We start from the raw sequence: 21502 nt of genomic DNA on the forward strand, positions 1-21502 counted from the left end.
AACAACTTCCACTATTGAAGTTTATTGCCATCAATTCAAAATATATATGTTGGTCTAACTACCTTTTGAAACATTTTTTCCATATGTTCTACCTCATTACAAAGCCACGATCTTCATCTAGGAAATCTGAAGTTTAAAACCCATCTTGAAAAAATTAACTTTTTCACGCACATACCACGTAAAGAGTGTTCATACAAAAAACATTTCTCATTTTATGTGCTATCTCTTTTCCTATTGTGTGATATTTGCTTGTTTTCATTGATTAACCAAAGATATTTTCAACTTTCTTTTGACATGTTACATATTGTGCACAACAATCTTTTTTGCATCAATTGATAGCTAACTACAACCTTTTTCTAAAGTTTTTGTATTCAGTATTTTCTTTCTTCATCTCTTGACATTTTGAGGGAAAGCATCCTCCTAATTATTTTTGGTAATTTTGTACATTATAAATAAAATTTCCACTTTTTAAACAACAACAAAACCAACATTTTTTTTATTAAGAGAATATACAAAAAAAAAAAGTTCTTTTTTTTCCTTTTATATGAATAAAAAAATGTCTAGAATTCTCACAACTAGTTTTCTTTTATTCAGATTTGTTCTTAAAAACTTAAAATAATATGTAAAAAATAAAAAAAAATTTTTTTTTTTTTCAAAACATTCATGCACGGAAAATCATTGAAAAAAAAAAATAAAACAAATATAAATTTTCCGTGTTTCAAATTCCGACTTGATCATGTCGGGGGATATTTTATGTGATGCAATTTAGAATATCAAGTTTGGAGTGAAATTCAAATATATTTTTCCATGAATTTTTTTTCATTGATCCAATGAGGGAAGATAACCACTTCTTCATCTAGAAATTGGTCTATAGTTAAAACCATTCTTTAAAACTTAAGCCTTTTCACGCTGGTAGGACTTACCATGGAGTCTTTGAAAAACAGAACCAAATTTGTCTCATTTTAACGCTTTTCTTTCTTATTGTGGGAAAACTTGAGGAGGCTTCTAGAGCTAACCAACATTGTTTCATTCCGCTCGTTTCGACACGTTTGGTTTCTTGGCACAACAATCTGTTAAGAACCTTTTAGTGATTGCAGAAAAATATATGGACTACAACCTAATGACAATTTGGTTCTAACGAAGTTTGTATTCGTGAGGATAGGATTTGTTCAGCTCGAAAGGACTTGTGTCACAAAACAAATTGTTGCACGCTTTGTCCTAATTATTTGTAAAATTTGTTATCATTATAAATAAAATTTCCACTTAAAAACAACAACAAAACCAACATTTTCTTTTTTCAAGAGAATATACTAAAAAAAAAAATAAAAATTAAAAAACAACAAAAAACAACAACAACAACATTTTATTTTATTCAAGTATATACTACAAAAAAACTAAAAAAAAAAATTTTCTTTTATTTTAAGAGTATATACTATAAAAAAATAAAAATAAAAAACAACATCTTATTTTATTCAAAGAGTATATACTAAAAAATAAAAAAAAAAAAAAAAAAAAAACAAAAAAAAAGCTAATCAACTTATTCTCGCTTCAAATACAAATACAAGGCACTACTACTCTAAAAGCTCCAAACAACTTCCACTATTGAAGTTTGCGCCATCAATTCAAAATATACTTGTTGGCCTAACTACCTTGTGAAACATTCTTCCATATGTTCTACCTCATTACAAAGCCACGATCTTCATCTAGGAAATCTGAAGTTAAAAACCCCATCTTGAAAAAAATTAACTTTTCACGCACATACCACGTAAGAGTGTTCATACAAAAGTCATGTCTCATTTTACGTGCTTTCCCTTTCTTATTGTGTGATAACTTGAGGAGGCTTGTAGAGTTAACCAAAGATTGTTTCATTCCGCTCGGTTTTCGAACATTGTTTGTTTTTCTTGGCACAAACAACTGTTAAGTCGCTTTTAGTGATTGCAGAAAATTATGGACTACAACCTAATGACAATTGGTTCTAACGAAGTTGTATTCGGAGGATAGGATTTGCGTTCGAAAGGACTTGTGTCACAAATTTGTTGCGCTTGTCTTAATTATTTTTGTAAAATTTGTTATCATTATAAATAAAATTTCCACTTAAAAACAACAACAAAACCAACATTTTCTTTTATTCGAAGAGAATATACAAAAAAAAAAATTTTCTTTTATTTGAAGAGTATATACTATAAATAAAAAAAAAAAAAAAAAATAATAAAACAACAACAACATTTTTTTTTTTATTCAAGAGTATATACTACAAAAAAAAAAAAAAAAAAAAAAAAAAAAAAAACATCAACATTTTTTTTTTTTCGTGGATTATCCACTACAAAAACCAAAAAAAAAAAAAAAAACTAAAAAAAAAAACAAATAAAAACTAACAAAACAAAGCTAACTCTAACTTATTATGCTTTTAAATACACTACTCTAAAGAAGCTCTTAAACTTCCACTATTGAAGTTTGTGCCATCAATTCAGAATATACGTGTTGGTCTAACTACCTTGTGAAACATTCTTCCATATGTTCTACCTCATTACAAAGCCACGATCTTCATCTAGGAAATCTGAAGTTTAAAAACCCATCTATAATAAATTAATTTTTCACGTACATACCACATAAGAGTGTTCAGACAAAAACACATCTCTCATTTTATGTGCTATCTCTTTCCTATTGTGTGATATTTGCTTGTTTTCATTGATTGGTGTGATATTTTCAACTTTCTTTTGACATTTACATATTGTGCTTTCGACACACTTTTGCATCGCATGTTAGCTAAAAATTTTCAAGTTTTCAAACCACATTTTTTTCTTTCTTCATCTCTTGACATTTTTTTTTCAAGCATCCTTCGATTTGGGGTGGTAAACCTAAACACGAAGCAAAATTTACGTAGTTTTTGGTTGTATAGAGCTTCTTTATGAATAAGTGTACTTAAAAGTGACAAAGTCTTTGTTTTTTTCTATGATGAAAATTGTCTAGAATTCTCACACTAGTATTCAATTAAAATTTGTTCTTAAAACTTAATATAAATATGTACAAAATAACATTTTTATTTTTTTCAAGAACATTCATATATCAAAAAAAATAATTTTATACATTTTCCGTGGTTTCAAATACCAAAATGATCATGTCGGGAATTTTATGTGAAAATTTTAAATTCCGAACAAAAAAAAGGAAAAAAAAATGAATTTTTTTTTTAAGATAACCACTAGGGATAAAATATAAAAAACTATTTTATGTGAAATGTAAAAAAAATAAAAAAAAAAAACATTTTTTTTTTTTTTTAAATATTATATACTTGGGAAAAAAAAAAAAAAAAAAAAAAAAAATAAAAAAAAAAAAAAAAAAAACAAAATTTAACAAATTCTAATTCATTAAATAAAAAATCACTTATTAAAAATTATTAAAAAAAACCTAAAGAACTTGCTTATTTTGTTTTTGTTTGTTTGTATTCCAATATATATTTGGTTCGTCTTTCTTCTATTTTTGCTTTTTTCAAAATATACTTTTGGCATTTTTCCAAACATTTTTCCATATGTTCTAAAATAATTACAAAGCCAATGATCTTCATCTAGGAAATCTGTTAAAAAAACCCCATCTTGAAAAAATTAACTTTTTCACGCACATACCACGTAAAAGAGTGTTCATACAAAAAGTCATGTCTCATTTTATATGCTTTCTTTTCTTATTGGTGATAACTTGAGGAGGCTTTGAGAGTTAACCAAAGATTGTTTCATTCCGCTCAGTTTCAACACTGTTTTTTCTTTGGCACAACAATCTTTAAGTCGCTTTTTAGTGATTGCAAAAATTATGGACTACAACCTAATGACATTTTGGTTCTAACGAAGTTTGTATTCGTGGAGGATAGGATTTGGACTACAACCAAAAGGACTTGTGTCACAAATTGTTGTTTTGTCTTTTATTAATTATTTGTAAAATTTGTTATCATTATAAATAAAATTTCCACTTAAAAACAACAACAAAACCAACATTTTCTTTTATTCAAGAGAATATACAAAAAAAAATTTTCTTTTATTTGGAGAGTATATACTATAAATAAAAAAATAACAATAACGACAACAACATTTTCTTTTATTTTAGAGATATATATACTACAAAAAAAAAAAAAAAAAAAAAAAAAAAATCATTTTTTCTTTTTTTTTTCAAAGATTATCCACTACAAAAAAAAAAAAAAAAACCTATAAAAAAAAAACAAAAAAAAAACTAACAAAAAACAAAAAAAGCTAACTAAACTTATTCTACTTTCAAATACAAATCGGCGTGCACTACTCTAAAAAGCTCTTAACAACTTTCACTATTGAAGTTTGAGCCATCAATTCAGAATATACGTGTTGGTCTAACTACCTTCTGAAACATTTTTCCATATGTTCAACATCATTACAAAGCCACGATCTTCATCTAGGAAATCTGAAGTTGAAAACCCCATCTTGAAAAAATTAACTTTTCACGACATACCACGTAAGAGTGTTCATACAAAAAAGTCATGTCTCATTTTATGTGCTTTCTCTTTCTTATTGTGTGATAACTTGAGGAGGCTTGTAGAGTTAACCAGCATTGTTTCATTCCGTTCAGTTTCGACACTGTTGTTTTCTTGGCACAACAATCTGTTAAGCTGCTTTAGTGATTGCAGAAAATTATGGACTACAACCTAATGACAGTTGGTTCTAACGAGTTTGTATTCAGGAGGATAGGATTTGGAGTTCAGAAAGGACTTGTGTCACAACTTGTTGTCGCTTTGTCTTAATTATTTGTAAAATTTGTTATCATTATAAATAAAATTTCCACTTAAAAACAACAACAAAACCAACATTTTCTTTTATTCAAGAGAATATAAAAAAAAAATTTTTTTTTTTGAGAGTATATACTATAAATAAAAAAAAATCAATAAACGACAACAACATTTTCTTTTTATTCAGAGTATATAGTATATACTAAAAAAAAAAAAAAAAAAAAAAAAAATCATTTTTTTTTTTTTTTGGATTATCCACTACAAAAACCAAAAAAAAAAAAAAAAAAAAAAAAAAAAATAAAAAAAAAAAAAAAAAAAAAATAACAAAAACAAAGCTAACTGAACTTATTCTGCTCAAATACAGTCACGTGCACTACTCTAGAAGCTCTTAACAGCTTCCACTATTGAAGTTTGCCCATCATCAATTCATTCATATAAGTGTTGGTCTAACTACCTTGTGAAAACATTTTTCCATATGTTCTACATCATTACAAAGCCACGATCTTCATCTAGGAAATCTGAAGTTAAAAACCCATCTTGAAAAAATTAACTTTTCACGCACATACCACGTAAGAGTGTTCATACAAAAGTCATGTCTCATTTTATGTGCTTTCTCTTTCTTATTGTGTGATAACTTGAGGAGGCTTGTAGAGTTAACCAAAGATTGTTTCATTCCGCTCGGTTTCGACACTTTTTTTGTTTTCTTGGCACAACAACTGTTAAGCCGCTTTTAGTGATTGCAGAAAAATTATGGACTACAACCTAATGATAGTTGGTTCTAACGAGTTTGTATTCGGAGGATAGGATTTGCGGTTCAGAAAGGACTTGTGTCACAAATGTTGTTTGCACGCTTGTCTTAATTATTTGTAAAATTTGTTATCATTATAAATAAAATTTCCACTTAAAAACAAACAAAAAACCAACATTTTCTTTTATTCAAGAGAATATACAAAAAAAAAAAATTTTCTTTTATTTGAAGAGTATATACTATAAAAAAAAAATATAAATAACAATATAACAACATTTTTTTTTATATATAAAGTATATACTACAAAAAAAAAAAAAAAAAAAAAAAAAAAAATCAATCATTTTTTTTTTTTTCGTAAAAAATTATCCAAAAAAAAAACTAAAAAAAAAAAAAAAAAAAAAAAATAAAAATAAAACAAATCAAAACTCACAAAAAGCAAAGCTAAACTGAACTTATTATGCTCAAAATACAAATAAGTGCAAAGCTTCCATTATTGAAATTTCCATCATCAATTCATAATCAATATAATATGTTGGTTGGTCTAACTAGCTTGTGAAACATTCTTCCATATGTTCTACCTCATTACAAAGCCACGATCTTCATCTAGGAAATCTGAAGTTTAAAAACCCATCTATAAAAAATTAATTTTTCACGTACATACCACGTAAAGAGTGTTCAGACAAAAACACATCTCTCATTTTATGTGCTATCTCTTTCCTATTGTGTAATATTTGCTTGTTTTCATTGATTGGTGTGATATTTTCAACTTTCTTTTGACAAGTTACATATTGTGCTCGACACACTTTTTGCATCAGTGTTAGCTAAATTTTTTCTCAAGTTTCACTAGTATTTTCTTTCTTCATCTCTTGACATTTTGAGGGGAAAGCATCCTTTTGTTTGGGGGTGGTAATAACCTGAAGCAAAATTTACGTAGTTTTTAGGTTGTATAGAGCTTCTTTATGAATAAGTGTACTTAGTGACGAAGTCTTATTTCCTTTTCTATGATGAAAATTGTCTAGAATTCTCACACTAGTATTCAATTAGGATTTGTTCTTAGAAACTTAATATAATATATGTAAAAAATAGTTTTTACATTTTTCAAGAACATTCATGCACGGAGTATCATTGACAATAATTTATATACATTTTCCGGGTTTCAAATAAAACGACTTGAACATGTCAGGGATATTTTATGTGATGCATTTTAGAGGATGGAGTACAAGTGAAGAAGGAGGCTTCCATGAATTTTTTCATTGATCCGAATGAGGGAAGATAACCACTTCGGCCTGCAGATGTATTGGTCTATAGTTGGTTTGAGGGGAGGCATGCATGTGTTGAATGTAACTTGAGCCTCTCTGAAAAATTAACTTAGGACTTGGGAATGGAGTCTTTGAGGTGGGAGAACCAAAGTAATAGAGCAACAACAGGGGAAGATTGGGAAACACAAGGGAGGCTTCTAGTGCTAACCAAAGATTGTTTCATTCCGCTTCGGTTTAACACTTTTGGTTTCTTGGCACAACAATCTGTTAAGCACCTTAAGTGATTGCAGAAAGTTATTTGGACTACTACCTAATGACAGCTAGTTCAAACGAGTTTGTATTCGGGAGGATAGGATTTGCAGTTCATAAAGGACTTGCGTCACAGCTTGTTGCACGCTTGTCCTAATTATTTGTAAAATTTGTTATCATTATAAATAAAATTTCCACTTAAAAAGAACAACAAAACCAACATTTTTTTTTTTCAAGAGAAGAGTAAATACTATAAATAAAAATAAAAAAAAAACAACAACAACAACAATAACATTTTATTTTTATTCAAGAGTATATACTACAAAAAAAAAACTAAAAAAACATTTTCTTTTATTTTAAGAGTATATACTATAAAAAAAAAAAAAAAATAAAAAAAACATCTTATTTTATTCAAAGAGTATATACTAAAAAAAAAAAAAAAATAAAAAAAAAAAAAAAACTCACAAAAGCAAAGCTAACTGAACTTATTCTGCTCAAATATAGTCGCGTGCACTACTCTAAAAGCTCCAAACAACTTCCACTATTGAAGTTTGCGCCATCAATTCAAAATATACTTGTTGGCCTAACTACCTTGTGAAACATTCTTCCATATGTTCTACATCATTACAAAGCCACGATCTTCATCTAGGAAATCTGAAGTTAAAAACCCCATCTTGAAAAAATTAACTTTTCACGCACATACCACGTAAGTGTGCTCATACAAAAGTCATGTCTCATTTTATGTGCTTTCTCTTTCTTATTGTGTGATAACTTGAGGAGGCTTGTAGAGTTAACCAAAGATTGTTTCATTCCGCTCGGTTTACACCAATGTTGTTGGTTCTTGGCACAACAATATGTTAAGCTGCTTTAGTGATTGCAGAAAATTATGGACTACAACCTAATGACAGTTGGTTCTAACGAGTTTTTATTCAGGAGGATAGGATTTGCAGTTCAGAAAGGACTTGCGTCACAGTTTGTTGCACGCTTGTCCTAATTGTTTGTAAAATTTGTTATCATTATAAATAAAATTTCCACTTAAAAACAACAACAAAAAGCTAAAAGCTCCAAACAACTTCCACTATTGAAGTTTTAAAAAAATCAATTCAAAATATCGTTTGGTCTAACTACCTTGTGAAACATTCTTCCAAATGTTCTAATTTTCTACTCATTTCAAAGCCACGATCTTCATCTAGGAAATCTTAAGTTAAAAAAAAAAAATCTAAAAAAAAATTAACTTTTCACGCACATACCACGTAAAAAGTTTTTTCGGACAAAAAAGCACATGTCTCATTTTATGTGCTATCTCTTTCCTATTGTGTGATATTTGCTTGTTTTTATTGATTGGTGTGATATTTTCAACTTTCTTTTGACATGTTACAATTGTGTTCGACACACTTTTTGCCGCAGTGTTAGCTAAATTTTTCCACAAGCTTTACAGGTATTTACTTTCTTCATCTCTTGACATTTTGAGGAGAAAGCATCCTTCTGTTTGGGGGTGGTAAGAACCTGAAGCAAAATTTACGTAGTTTTTAGTTTGTATAGAGCTTCTTTATGAATAAGTGTACTTAGTGACAAAGTCTTGATTCCTTTTCTTTGATGAAAATTGTCTAGAATTCTCACCCTAGTATTCGAATTAGGATTTGTTCTTAGAAACTTAATATAATATGTACGCAATAGTTTTTACATCTTTTCAAGAACATTCATGTACGGAGTATTATTGACAGCATAATTTATACATTTTCCCGGTTTCAAATACCGACTTGATCATGTCAAGAATATTTTATGTGATGCATTTTTGAAGGCTGGAGTACAAGTGAAGAAGGAGGCTCCCCGAATTTTTTTTATTGATAAAATGAGGGAAGATCAACACTTGGCCTGCAAATGTATTATTTTTTCTTTATTTACACTTGGTTTGAGGGGAGGCATCGCGTGTCTTGATGTAACTTGAGCCTCTCCGTTGGTAAGTCTTGGGAATGGAGTCTTTAAGGTGGGAGAACCAATTAATTGAAAAAAAAACAAAAAAAGATTGGGAAAAAACGAGGAGGCTTGTAGAGCTATAACCAACATTGTTTCATTCCGCTCAAATTGACACTTTTTGGTTTCTTGGCATAACAATCTGTTAAGATCCTTAAGTGATTAAGAAAGTTATGGACTACTACCTAATGACAAAATTGTTCTAACGAGTTTGTATTCAAAGGATAGATTTCCATATGTTCTAAAGGACTTACAAAGCCACATCTTGTATCATCTAGGAAATGGTTTGAACCCCATCTTGAAAAATTAATGTAACTTGAGCCTACCACGTGGTAGGTTTACAAAAGTCTTTAAGTCTCATTTTAGAGCAACATCCGGGAAGATTGGGAAACACGAGGAGGTTTATAGGGCTAACCAAAGATTGTTTTATTCCGCTAAATTTCGACACTTTTGGTTTCTTGGCACAACAATCGCTAAAGCTCCTTAAGTGATTGCAGAAAAATTATGGACTACAACCTAATGACAAATTGGTTCTAAAGAGTTTGTATTCAGGGAGGATAGGATTTGCAGTTCATAAAAGGACTTGGCGTCACAAAAAAAAAACGCTTGTCCTAAATATTTGTTAAAATTTGTTATCATTATAAATAAAATTTCTTCTTAAAAAAAAAAAAACAAAACCTACATTTTCTTTTTATTCAAGAGAATATACAAAAAAAATTTTCTTTTATTTGAAGAGTATATACTATAAATAAAAAAAAAAAAAAAAAAAAACAATAACAACAACAACATTTTGTTTTATTCAAAGTATATATACTAAAAAAAAAAAAAAAAAAAAAAATTTTTATTTTTTTTTTTAGATTATCCACACTAAAAAAAAAAAAAAACCCCATAAAAATAAAACAAATCAAAAACTCACGAAAGAAAAGCTAACTGAACTTATTCTGCTCAAATAAAGTCGCATGTACAACTCTAAAAGCTCCAAACAACTTCCACTATTGAAGTTTGCACCATCAATTCAGAATATACGTGTTGGTCTAACTACCTTGTGAAACATTCTTGCAGATGTTCTACCTTATTACAAAGCCATGATCTTCATCTAGGAAATCTGAAGTGAAAAAACCCATCTAGAAAAAATTAACTTTTCACGTACATACCACGTAAGAGTGTTCAGACAAAAGCACATGTCTCATTTTATGTGCTATCTCTTCCCTATTGTTTGATATTTTCTTGTTTTCATTGATTGGTGTGATATTTTCATCTTTCTTTTGACATCTTACATATTGTGCTCGGCACACTTTTTGCCGCAGTGTTAGCTAAATTTTTTCTCAAGCTTCACAGGTATTTTCTGTCTTCATCTCTTGACATTTTAAGGAGAAAGCATCCTTCTATTTGAGGGCGGTAAGAACCTGAAGCAAAATTTTCGTAGTTTTTAGGTTGTATAGAGCTTCTTTATGAATAAGTGTACTTAGTGACAAAGTCTTGTTTCCTTTCCTATGATGAAAATTGTCTAGAAATCTCACACTAGTATTCGAAGTAGGATTTATTCTTAGAAACTTAATATAATATGTACGCAAAAGTTTTTACATTTTTTTAAGAACATTCATGCACGGAGGATCATTGACAGCGTAATTTATACATTTTCCAGGTTTCAAATACCGACTTGATCATGTCAGGGATATTTTATGGGATACATTTTGGAAGGCTGGAGTACAAGTGAACTAGGAGGCTCCCGCAATTTTTTTCATTGATACGAATGAGGGAAGATCAACACTTCGGCCTGTAGATGTATTGGTCTACACTTGGTTTGAGGGGAGGCATGCGTGTGTTGATGTAACTTGAGCGTCTCGGTTGGTAGGGCTTGGGAATGGAGTCTTTGAGGTGGGAGAACCAGCTAATAGAGCAACAGCTGGGAAGATTGGGAAACACGAGGAGGCTTATAGGTCTAACCAGCATTGTTTCATTCTGTTAAGTTTCGACACTTTTGGTTTCTTGGCACAACAATCAGTTAAGCTCCTTAAGTGATTGCAGAAAGTTATGGACTACAACCTAATGATAGCTGGTTCTAACGAGTTTGTATTGAGGAGGATAGGATTTGCAGTTCATAAAGGACTTGCGTCACAGCTTGTTGCACGCATGTCCTAAATATTTGTTAAACTTGTTATCATTATAAATAAAATTTCTTCTTAAATACAAAAACAAAACCTACATTTTCTTTTGTTCGAAGAGAATAAAAAAAAAATATATTTTCTTTTATTTGAAGAGTATATACAATTAATAAAAAAATAAAAAATAAAAAAAAAAAAATAACAACAAAACAACATTTTTCTTTTATTTTTTTTCAAATATACTACCAAAAAAAAAATCCCATAAAAAAAAAAACTAATAAAAACTCACGAAAAAAGCAAGCTAACCAACTTATTCTCGCTTCAAATACAAATGCGATGCACTACTCTAAAAAAGCTCCAAACAACTTCCACTATTGAAGTTTATTTTTTCAATTTAGAATATACGTGTTGGTCTAACTACCTTGTGAAACATTCTTGCAGATGTTCTACCTTATTACAAAGCCACGATCTTCATCTAGGAAATCTGAAATTAAAAAACCCATCTAGAAAAAATTAACTTTTCACGTACATACCACGTAAGAGTGTTCAGACAAAAGCACATGTCTCATTTTATGTGCTATCTCTTCCCTATTGTTTGATATTTGCTTATTTTCATTGATTGGTGTGATATTTTCATCTTTCTTTTGACATGTTACATATTGTGCTCGACACACTTTTTGCCGCAGTGTGAGCTAAATTTTTTCTCAAGCTTCACAGGTATTTTCTTTCTTCATCTCTTGACATTTTGAGGAGAAAGCATCCTTCTGTTTCGGGGCGGTAAGAATCTGAAGCAAAATTTACGTAGTTTTTAGGTTGTATAAAGCTTCTTTATGAATAAGTGTACTTAGTGACAAAGTCTTGTTTCCTTTCCTATGAAGAAAATTGTCTAGAAATCTCACACTAGTATTCGAAGTAGGATTTATTCTTAGAAACTTAATATAATATGTACACAAAAGTTTTTACATTTTTTTAAGAACATTCATGCACGGAGGATCATTGACAGCATAATTTATACATTTTCCAGGTTTCAAATACCGACTTGATCATGTCAGGGATATTTTATGTGATGCATTTTGGAAGGCTGGAGTACAAGTGAAGAAGGAGAGGGAACTATGAATTTTTTCATTGATACGAATGAGGGAAGATCAACACTTCGGCCAGCAGATGTATTTGTCTACAGTTGGTTTGAGGGGAGTCTTTAAGGTGGGAGAACCAGCTAATATAGCAGCAGCAGGGAAGATTGGGAAACACGAGGAGGCTTGTAGAGCTAACTAGCATTGTTTCATTCCGTTCAGTTTTGGCACTTTTTGGTTTCTTGGGACAACAATGTTAAGCTTCTTAAGTGATTGCAGAAAAGTTATGGACTACAACCTAATGACAACTAGTTCTAATGAGTTTGTATTCAGGAGGATAGGATTTGCAGTTCAGAAAGGACTTGTGTCACAGCTTGTTGTACGCCTGTCTTAATTATTTGTAAACTTTGTTATCATTATAAATAAAATTTCCACTTAAAAACAACAACAAAACCAACATTTTCTTTTATTCGAAGAGAATATACAAAAAAAAAACATTTTCTTTTAATTGAAGACTATATAGTATAAATAAAAAAATAACAATAACAACAACAACATTTTCTTTTATTCGAAAAGTATATAATACAAAAAAACTAAATAATAAAAAATAATAAAAAAAATAAAAAATAAATAAAAAAAGAAAAAAAAAACATCAACATTTTTATTTTTTCGCAGATTATCCACTACAAAAACAAAAAATAAATAAAACTCTATAAAAATAAAACAAATCAAAAACTCACAAAAGCAAAGCTAACTGAACTTATTATGCTCAAATACTGTTGCGTGCAAAGCTTCCACTATTGAAGTTTGCCCATCAATTCAGAATATACGTGTTGGTCTAACTACCTTGTGAAACATTCTTCCATATGTTCTACCTCATTACAAAGCCACGATCTTCATCTAGGAAATCTGAAGTTGAAAACTCATCTATAAAAAATTAATTTTTTACGTACATACCACGTAAAGAGTGTTCAGACAAAAACACATCTCTCATTTTATGTGCTATCTCTTTCCTATTGTGTAATATTTGCTTGTTTTCATTGATTGGTGTGATATTTTCAACTTTCTTCTGACAAGTTACATATTGTGCTCGACACACTTTTTGCATCAGTGTTAGCTAAAATTTTTCTCAAGTTTCACTAGTATTTTCTTTCTTCATCTCTTGACATTTTGAGGGGAAAGCATCCTTTTGTTTGGGGGTGGTAATAACCTGAAGCAAAATTTACGTAGTTTTTAGGTTGTATAGAGCTTCTTTATGAATAAGTGTACTTAGTGACGCACAATGCACTCAGGACTCAAGACTCGAGAAGGCTGCCTAAAGGTAAACTGAAGTGGCATGCTATGGTGAGGGGTAAATGTATACTGAACTGGTAGGTGTTCTCTGGAAATCTACCTACAGAATATAGAATCCTCATGTTGTTTCTGCAACGCACATACAGAAAATTCGAAGCATTTTACACTCCATGTTTCAATATATTAAGAAGGTCCGGGTGAAGGTGAAGTAGATGATTGGGATTAGGAACTCAGTAATCTCTTTAACAAAGAATGGTGCGAGTTAATCAGACTTTGCAGGAAGAACATTCCAGCTGCTGAAATATACATGTGGAGCAATAGGCTTCGCTAGAAAAGAAAGGAGCAACAGGCGGTTTAAGAACAGTGCCTCCGAGTTGGGCGACGGTACACAGAAGGAATATCTAACTTCTTTAAAGAAAACGGTGGGAGGAACAGTGAAATTCATCACGCCATTAATTTTTTTTTCTAATTTTGCCCCTTTCCAAACACGAATATTACAGCTCATGCCATTTGTTTGTTTTATTTTTTTTATTTTGTTTTTTGCATGGGTAAAATAGTAGTTTCACGTCTATAAATTAATGAAAAATAAAATAAAATCAGAAATGGTTAAAGAAAACGAGAGTTTCAACAGTAAATTCATCACGCTATTATTTTTTTTCCGATTTTGCCCCTTGCCAAACCCAAATATTACAGATCATGCCATTTTTTTTGTTTACGTGGCAGAGACACATACAAATAGGCTAGTCTAGGAAAATGAGGTAAACTGGACTATCCAAGTGAAAAATCATTGCCTTCAAACAATCAAGTTAAAAGTAAATTGATGAACTAGTTATGAAAGAAACGAGATCACTGGTCCCAAAATCATAAACCTAATTATGATACTTGGTGCCTTCCTCAGCTTGTGTTGGCAGTAAAATGTGCCAACTACTGAATTAACATTCCATTCAGTAAAAACCAATCATATAAATATGATCAATACCAGCCAGTAGCTTCAAATACTAAAATACAGTTGAAGATACAAAAAAATGAATAAATAATATAGGCAAAAAAGACCAAACAAAACATCAAGTAATGTTACATGACCAAATCTTGGTAGAAAAGAAGAGTAGAGACGGCTTTAAGCAAGGTGGATTGTGGAGGCTCACTTCAAATCCCGGGCGCAGAAACTGGGGCAGTAGAACTGGATGGAACTGTGTCACGGGACGGTGTTGTGCCAATTGGTGGTGATAGTGGGGAAGAGAGTACAACCTTTGCCACTTCTGGAATTACTGTGCCAACTGGTTGCGGTGTGGGGTAAGTGGAGATATCCTTTTCCACTGCTGGGTTTACTTCCAATGGAGGGGGAGGGGGAGGGTAATCGGGGCACATGTCTGTGGCTGCTGGAATGGTGATGGGGTACACCTCTGTGACCTCTTCAATACCCTCATCTAAGTACACAACGTCCTGCATGGTCAGTTGATGGTATTCCACAATCTCCCGGAGGAAGCGGTTCTCACGTGCATATATAGAGTTCTCATGAGCTAAACGAGCCTTTTCAGCCAACAATGTCTCAAGTTGAAGGCGTATCTGAGCATATATTGACAGCATACAGTTAAAAATAGCAGCTCATGATTTTGAAGACACAAGAACCATTCAGAATGAATCAGAAGATCCTCACAATACACAAATATATAGAATCATTTACACAGATCCCATGATTTTTAAGTATCTGTACCGACTGATTATTTAACTCAATCAGCACAGTAAATAATGAATGGTAAGAACAGGTCACACAGCCTTGTAATTAAGACCTTGTTTACAAATTCTTCTGGACTTCACCAGATTATGCAGCCTCGCTCGCAGATATTTTATGTGACATGTCCACCAAATATGCCATACAAGTAGAACTAATGTGACAATCTAAACTCTTGAGCAGACGTCCTTAAATGGACTTAATTGAAACAAAATAGTATAAATCGCGTATTTTAAGTGTTAGCAGTGAAACTGGACCCCACACGATCAAACAAAACAGAGAGGGAAAAAAAAAGTCTTGTATTGAGAACTGGTTCGTCTCTTTTCCAACTCCATGTCTCCATGTATGCAGTTCAGCAGAGAAAATCATTCACTCCCTCACCTAGAAATAGCTAGCGAGATTAAAAAAAACACAGACTCTCTCTCTACCCATAAAAATTTATCTAATTTTGTCTTTCCCGATACAAAATGGAGGAATTGAGGAAGACAATTGTACTCGAAGCCCAAGATTCATATTACTATGTTCCACATCCGCTTCTTCTTCCGATAATACGGATAAAAGTTTTGTTTTGATTGAAATACAGTTTTTGCAACTCAGTTTCACTCTGAGTTTCTAACGATGGGTCCGCTCGGTTGGAATGCAAAAGATAGCAAATCTGGAAATTATTGTTTTAGAAAGTTTTGCTTTGGAAACTCGTACAAAAGATTTTTTTTTTTTTTTCAGATTTCTACATGGTTGGTTGAATTTTTTTTTGACAGTGAAAACTAGAGAAGAGGGAGAGGAGGAAGCGCAAGCTCAAGAGGGAGGAAGCTCAAATTTCGCGAGATGAAACATCAATTTCAGAAAGATTGAAATCAAGTGAGAGGAAGAAGACAGAAGAAGACTGGTAAGGGTTTTGGAAAATTTTGTCATCAGTTTTATGTTGTAAAAATATCTCCACATTTTCATACTTTTTAGAAATATTTCCATGGCCCCCACCCTACCACAACTCAACCAAGCACCCACAATAATAGAAACACGTGGAAAACTTTCTAAAACAAAGTTGCCATGTTTTCCAGCTAAACAAGCAGACCTGATATAAGGTGCAAAATTTGCAGGCAATAAGAACAAATTTGGGATTTCTAGTGAATTTAATTTTCTCTTTAGATTCTGACCAAATCCTCTAATGAAAAAGAAGAGACCCATTTTAGAAGAATATAAATAGTGTTATGGGATCAAATGATTAATTCAAAATCTTTATACACTTCATGTGTTTGTTTTAATGCGTCGAGTTCTTCGCCAAGTTCATAAGCTATGAATGGAAGTTGAAGAAAAGGTAATTTTATGTTGAGAAATAGGTGTTCAGTTTGCTGGTTATAAAAGAGAGAGAGTATTATGGCGAGAAAGAAAAATAGGTAAGAAAATAATACATGGTGGTCCTACTTCCCACCCTTCGTGAGAGAATAACTTGTGATTTCTACTTTTTTCACTTAAGTCTGCGTGCACACATGCGCGCGTGTGTGTGTCATGACAAAACTCATCACAAACATCTCAGTGAACATAACACAGATACATGTTTGTGCAAAAACACAACATTAGAAGCACAGAATTAACAGAAAAACACTTACCAGATCATCGTCTTCAGGGCTATCCCCCTTATCACGGCTCTCCCGAAGGATCCTATTCTCCTCCTCCAGCTGAGCACATCTCTCCTTAGCAAAAGCCAGATCAGCTTTGACAGTTTTCAGCTCTCGCAAAAGTAATTTAGCTTTAGCAGTCATAGCCATTGCAACCTGTGACTCAAACAAACGAGACCAAGCACACATTTTAGTTTCAAACATAAACTTTTAAATCATCAAACAATATTATGCAAGAAGCCAAATCGGTAGTTCAAGTATGACATAACAGGCAGTATGTCTGAGAAATAGTTATTTTTAAAACTGTAAACGTTGGCATACTCAGTTGAGAAGATCACAAAGAAGCAAAGAAAATCATACAGGCATAGACTTTTTGGAGCCAAATACAGAAACCAACTTTTAGTTACAGACTTTGTTTCCTACATATCATGCCTAGGTAACTACATGACACACTATGGTTTAAGAGCCTCAAGCATGACTTGGACATGCTGACCCATAAATCCAGAATATGCATCGACCAAATACTGAATTAGATATTTTTCCTTCTTTTGTCCTATACCTCTTCTGCGGGAAGTGGTTGTCTTGTTTTAGAGTATCCAGGTCTTGAGTACCAATTCTTTACTTATTTATCATGTGGTCTTAGCGAATTTCCAGATTAGTGGAGGTGGGCTCCTTAAGGGGAAAATTACGCAATTACTCATTCACTAAATAGATTTGACCAGAAAATCAGACCAGCATGCACAACACTCCAATTTATGAACCAATGACACACATTGGGCACCTTACGTCGCGAGATGCCTTCAGTTGCGTTTCCTGGTCGGTTTGGATCTGCCCTTGATGCTGTGGACTACTAACATCAGTAACTTGACTCTTTGTCTCGAAGTTGCTTCCCTTTTTCCTGATATGCAATTTGCGTGTTTCTTGGATGATGTCTGCTGTCCTATTTTCAACAATTGTCATACCTTCCTGGAAACATAATCAGCAAATTAAACAGATCCAACTTATTAAGAACACAAAAGTAACAAAGATTAACTAGAAAACCGCAAAAGCAGTGCAGATCAACGTTAGGTTGGGGCATTAGATATAAGAGAAAAACAAGAAGAAGAAGAAGAAGAAGAAGAAGAAGAAGAAGTGAGGGATTTTGGTGGTTGGTTGGTGATAAAAATTGTGAATGAAAGAAAGAGAGGAAGGTGAGAGATTTTCTGTTAATTTTGGCAGAAGGAGGTTGGAGAAGAGAGAACGGAGTAAGGCCGGAGGTGTGACAAACAAATATTTCTGGCGGATACCAAAGTTGCCCCCCCCCACTCCCCCTCAAATCCATCCCAAGAGACCTCCTTATGTCGGCCAATAAGAAGAATAATGATCTCCTTGGTACTGTAACCACAAAAAGGAAAACAAAACAGTCTCAATTCCCAACTACTTGTATAATGGAATTAACAAGACATAGCTAACACTAAAAAACCACTAAGCGGTGAGACCGACGTTAGTCTGGTCTGGTGGAGCGCAAGCAGTGAAAGGATAAAAGAAGGGGGAGGAGGGGGAAGAGACTGGAGACGTCAAGGGGGTGACAGACAGTGAAAATAATTTCGTTTTTTGTTTGGCTGAATTTGACGGGAGGAAGAGGAAGGAGAGTGGAAAAATAGAATAAGAAAGTGAGATAGGCACTTTTTGTGTGAACGGACACCCATATGTTTTCAAGCCCTCTAATCCCAAGAAACCTCCTAGCGTCGGTCAAATATAGGCTTAACAAATTAACTTTTCACAACCTTAACACCATTCGAAAACTGTCACTAGAAAAAGAGATTACCTCAAAGGACTTTCCAATTGTACCTCCAATGTAGTTAAGAGAAGATGTGATTGCATCTAAACCCTTCTGCAAGGAAGGATTATCAGTCTTTCGACTGCTCTCAGGGGACTGATTTGACTGGTGGAACTGCTATGTTAAAATGAACAGTGACAATACATTAGCACCTCAGTAGACTGAATAAACATAAGCTTATTAATTTAAGATAAGTTATAAGATGATTAAATTTTTAGACCTTTTATAATTTATTATAAAGCACAAGGGATACATGGCACTCTATACTACCATATCCTTGACTTGAACCGCTATCATTTATATACAATGATTAGCAGAATTTGAGAATGCAAAATCTGTAAAGAAATGATAAAAAGTGGTAAACTGACCATATCATCTGATGGTATATGGAGGGCAGGTTTATTGAACTGGTGAGCCACATTCTCATCGTCAAGAATGGATTTAGCTTTTCTAGCGAGAACTCCCCAAAAGCCATATTTGGATTCATTCAAATTCTTCATTGACGTATACTCATAGGAGGTGGAATCCTATATGCAAAAAGGAGAATAGAGTCATTTCAATGGAAACGTGAAATAGACAACAGGGATGAATGGAACTTGTTCTAAAGAGAGAGAAACCTGTCTAGAAGCAGCAGATTTTTGGCGGTGGTCAGCGGAGGCGAAAGCAGAGTCCCGATAGGCTGATGAGAGAGATGAATCGCGATGGGCAGAGGATGCCCGGATCGCTTGGGCCGCCAGAGACGACGACGAAGAAGATGGAGATGGAGCCGCCGCCACCGAAGAGTTGTTGTTGTTGTTGTCATCATCATCATTATTATTATTATTATTATTCTGGATTTCTTCTTTGAAAGTCGAAGACCTGGACACCTGTCTTCTTCGATACGCCATCAATCCAATCCAGAAAAATCACACCGCAATTGACATGATTCAAACCCAACACGCGATGGATCGATTCTTCTTCTTCTTCTTCTTCTTCTTCTTCTTCTTGTCTTTTTTGGACGGGCGAGATGGAGCGGCAGCGTCAAATCAAAATGTTGTGTACGTGGGGTATAGTTTTTATTTTTTGGGTTCAGAAACTCTTTATGGGCTGCATTCCTGACCCTTTTATATTTTTAAACATTCCCCTTTAATCTGAGACTGAATGTTGACTACACTCCCAACATCGATTCAGACCGTGAAGATGACCCTTATTATTATGGGATGGAAATTTTAGACAAATTGAAAATGCATACACACGGTCAAACGCGGAATATTTTATTTTATTCTTACCACCACTTTTGTAGCCTAGGTAAATAATTTGTTTTTAAGAAAGTTTCATTGAATGTATATATAACTATATAAAAAAAAACAATAAATTGGGCCTAACACCCAATTTTGAAGAAAATGAAGTCTAGAGAACACGGTTTTTGATGAGTAACTCACAAGGGACAAATTCTAGCAATTTGTAACTCACGAACCCACGATTTTAAATTTAGTAACCCTCAAGGACAAAATAAGTTAGCCCGGCCATTTTATTTTATTTTATTTTAATGCCAATTATACTCTTTCGTAAAATTAATCCTCAAAGACAAATTGCCCGGATTTAAAATAAATATTTTCCAATTTAACTTTTTCTGTCATTTTACTGTAAACAATGAGTGTTCATACCTCCTGCTGGTGTATGAACAATTATTATTTTTATCCAAATATATGAATGTACCTTATACAATATATTGATGTATGAACATTGAATGTTCATACCCAAATTACCAAGGACTATGAACATCGAATGTTCATACTCAATCAATGTTCATATCCAAAGACTATGAATATTGAATGTTCATATCTAAAGACTATGAACATCGAATGTTCATACCTAAAAGACTATGAACACTGAATGTTCATACCCAATCAATATTCATACCCAAGGACTGTGAATATTGAATGTTCATACCCAAAAGACTATGAACATTGAATGTTCATACCCAATCAATATTCATACCTAAGGACTGTGAACATTGAATGTTCATGCCAAAGACTGTGAACATTTAATGTTTATACCCAAAGAACTATGAATATTGAATGTTCACTAAATGTTCATATCCAATCATTGTGAACATTCAATGTTCATACTAAATACACCAGGTTGTTTCGTCTGGGCCGGGCTGTTAATTATTTCGCGTCAGGGGTATACTTGACATTTCATCTACCCGATCCGTTTTTTATTTCGCGTCAAGAGTATATATTTTTGCCTTTCATCTACTCGGTCCTTGAGAATTACAAAAATAAAAAGGTGTCATTGAGAGTTACTTTTTCGGCATTTTTGTCCTTGAAAGTTACTCCCTGAAAAAAAAAAACAACTCGAAAATAGATAAATGTGTTTAAGCCAGGTAGCTAGCTCTAAAGCCCGTTATATGAAACCCAAATATTAATTTTGGAGTTTGGGTGTTAGAGCATTCCTAATGCAAGTGGATATAGTGGGAATGTAACAATATATATTTATTTCTTTATGGTTCAAAACTTTTGCCCAATGCAAAGGTGAATATGGTGGTGACTATATTTCCAAGTCAAAACGAGGATGGAACTTTCAACCGAGATAGTGACTGAGTTGTGAACTTCGGACGGGATGTTAGATTCCGTCTAGCTATTTTTTTTTCCATACGTAATCAAACATCCCGTCCCGCTGGAAGAAGGTGAAAGTGGGTTGTTTTGCGTCTGTTGATATATTAGACTCACCAGGCAAGATGTTTCATTCCGGCTCGTTATAAAATACTAGATGGGATATTTCATTTTGTTTCGATCAAAAAGTCTCCAGACGGAATCCAACATCCCGTTCGAGATTATTTTTCACATTTGCATTAGGAATGCTATTAAGTGTGTTACCAAAAAAAAAGGGTCGGTCAAACGCGGAATAT

The 21502-nt window shown here is 32.6% G+C and overlaps 1 protein-coding gene across 2 annotated transcripts; it reads right to left on the reverse strand.

The window, feature by feature from the left end:
• Nucleotides 1–14385: 14385 nt before the first annotated feature.
• LOC147490379 (uncharacterized) lies at nt 14386–19772 on the reverse strand. Of its 2 annotated transcripts, none has more exons than XM_086569782.1 (6): nt 19227–19772; nt 18978–19136; nt 18598–18723; nt 17577–17756; nt 16782–16946; nt 14386–15008 (listed from the first exon to the last, which is right to left on the reverse strand). In XM_086569782.1, exons 1-6 carry the CDS (start codon nt 19494–19496, stop codon nt 14589–14591), a joined length of 1320 nt encoding a protein of 439 aa, XP_086425908.1. In that variant the 5' UTR covers nt 19497–19772; the 3' UTR covers nt 14386–14588. The 2 variants fall into 2 exon arrangements, with proteins under 2 accessions (XP_086425908.1, XP_086425907.1); XM_086569781.1 differs by having other exon boundaries at nt 18598–18726.
• Nucleotides 19773–21502: the final 1730 nt, after the last annotated feature.

This window comes from Coptis chinensis, chromosome 7, assembly GCF_015680905.1.
Source record: "Coptis chinensis isolate HL-2020 chromosome 7, ASM1568090v1, whole genome shotgun sequence".
Taxonomy (NCBI): domain Eukaryota; kingdom Viridiplantae; phylum Streptophyta; class Magnoliopsida; order Ranunculales; family Ranunculaceae; genus Coptis; species Coptis chinensis.

Excerpts from the sequence above, each read along its gene's own strand:
- LOC147490379 (XM_086569781.1), bottom strand. The coding sequence starts at position 19,496 with ATGGCGTATCGAAGAAGACAGGTGTCCAGGTCTTCGACTTTCAAAGAA. Across the intron at positions 18,727-18,977 it reads ATATACCATCAGATGATATG|CAGTTCCACCAGTCAAATCA; the intron begins GTCAGTTTACCA and ends ATTTTAACATAG. Across the intron at positions 16,947-17,576 it reads AACTGAAGGCATCTCGCGAC|GTTGCAATGGCTATGACTGC; the intron begins GTAAGGTGCCCA and ends TTTGAGTCACAG.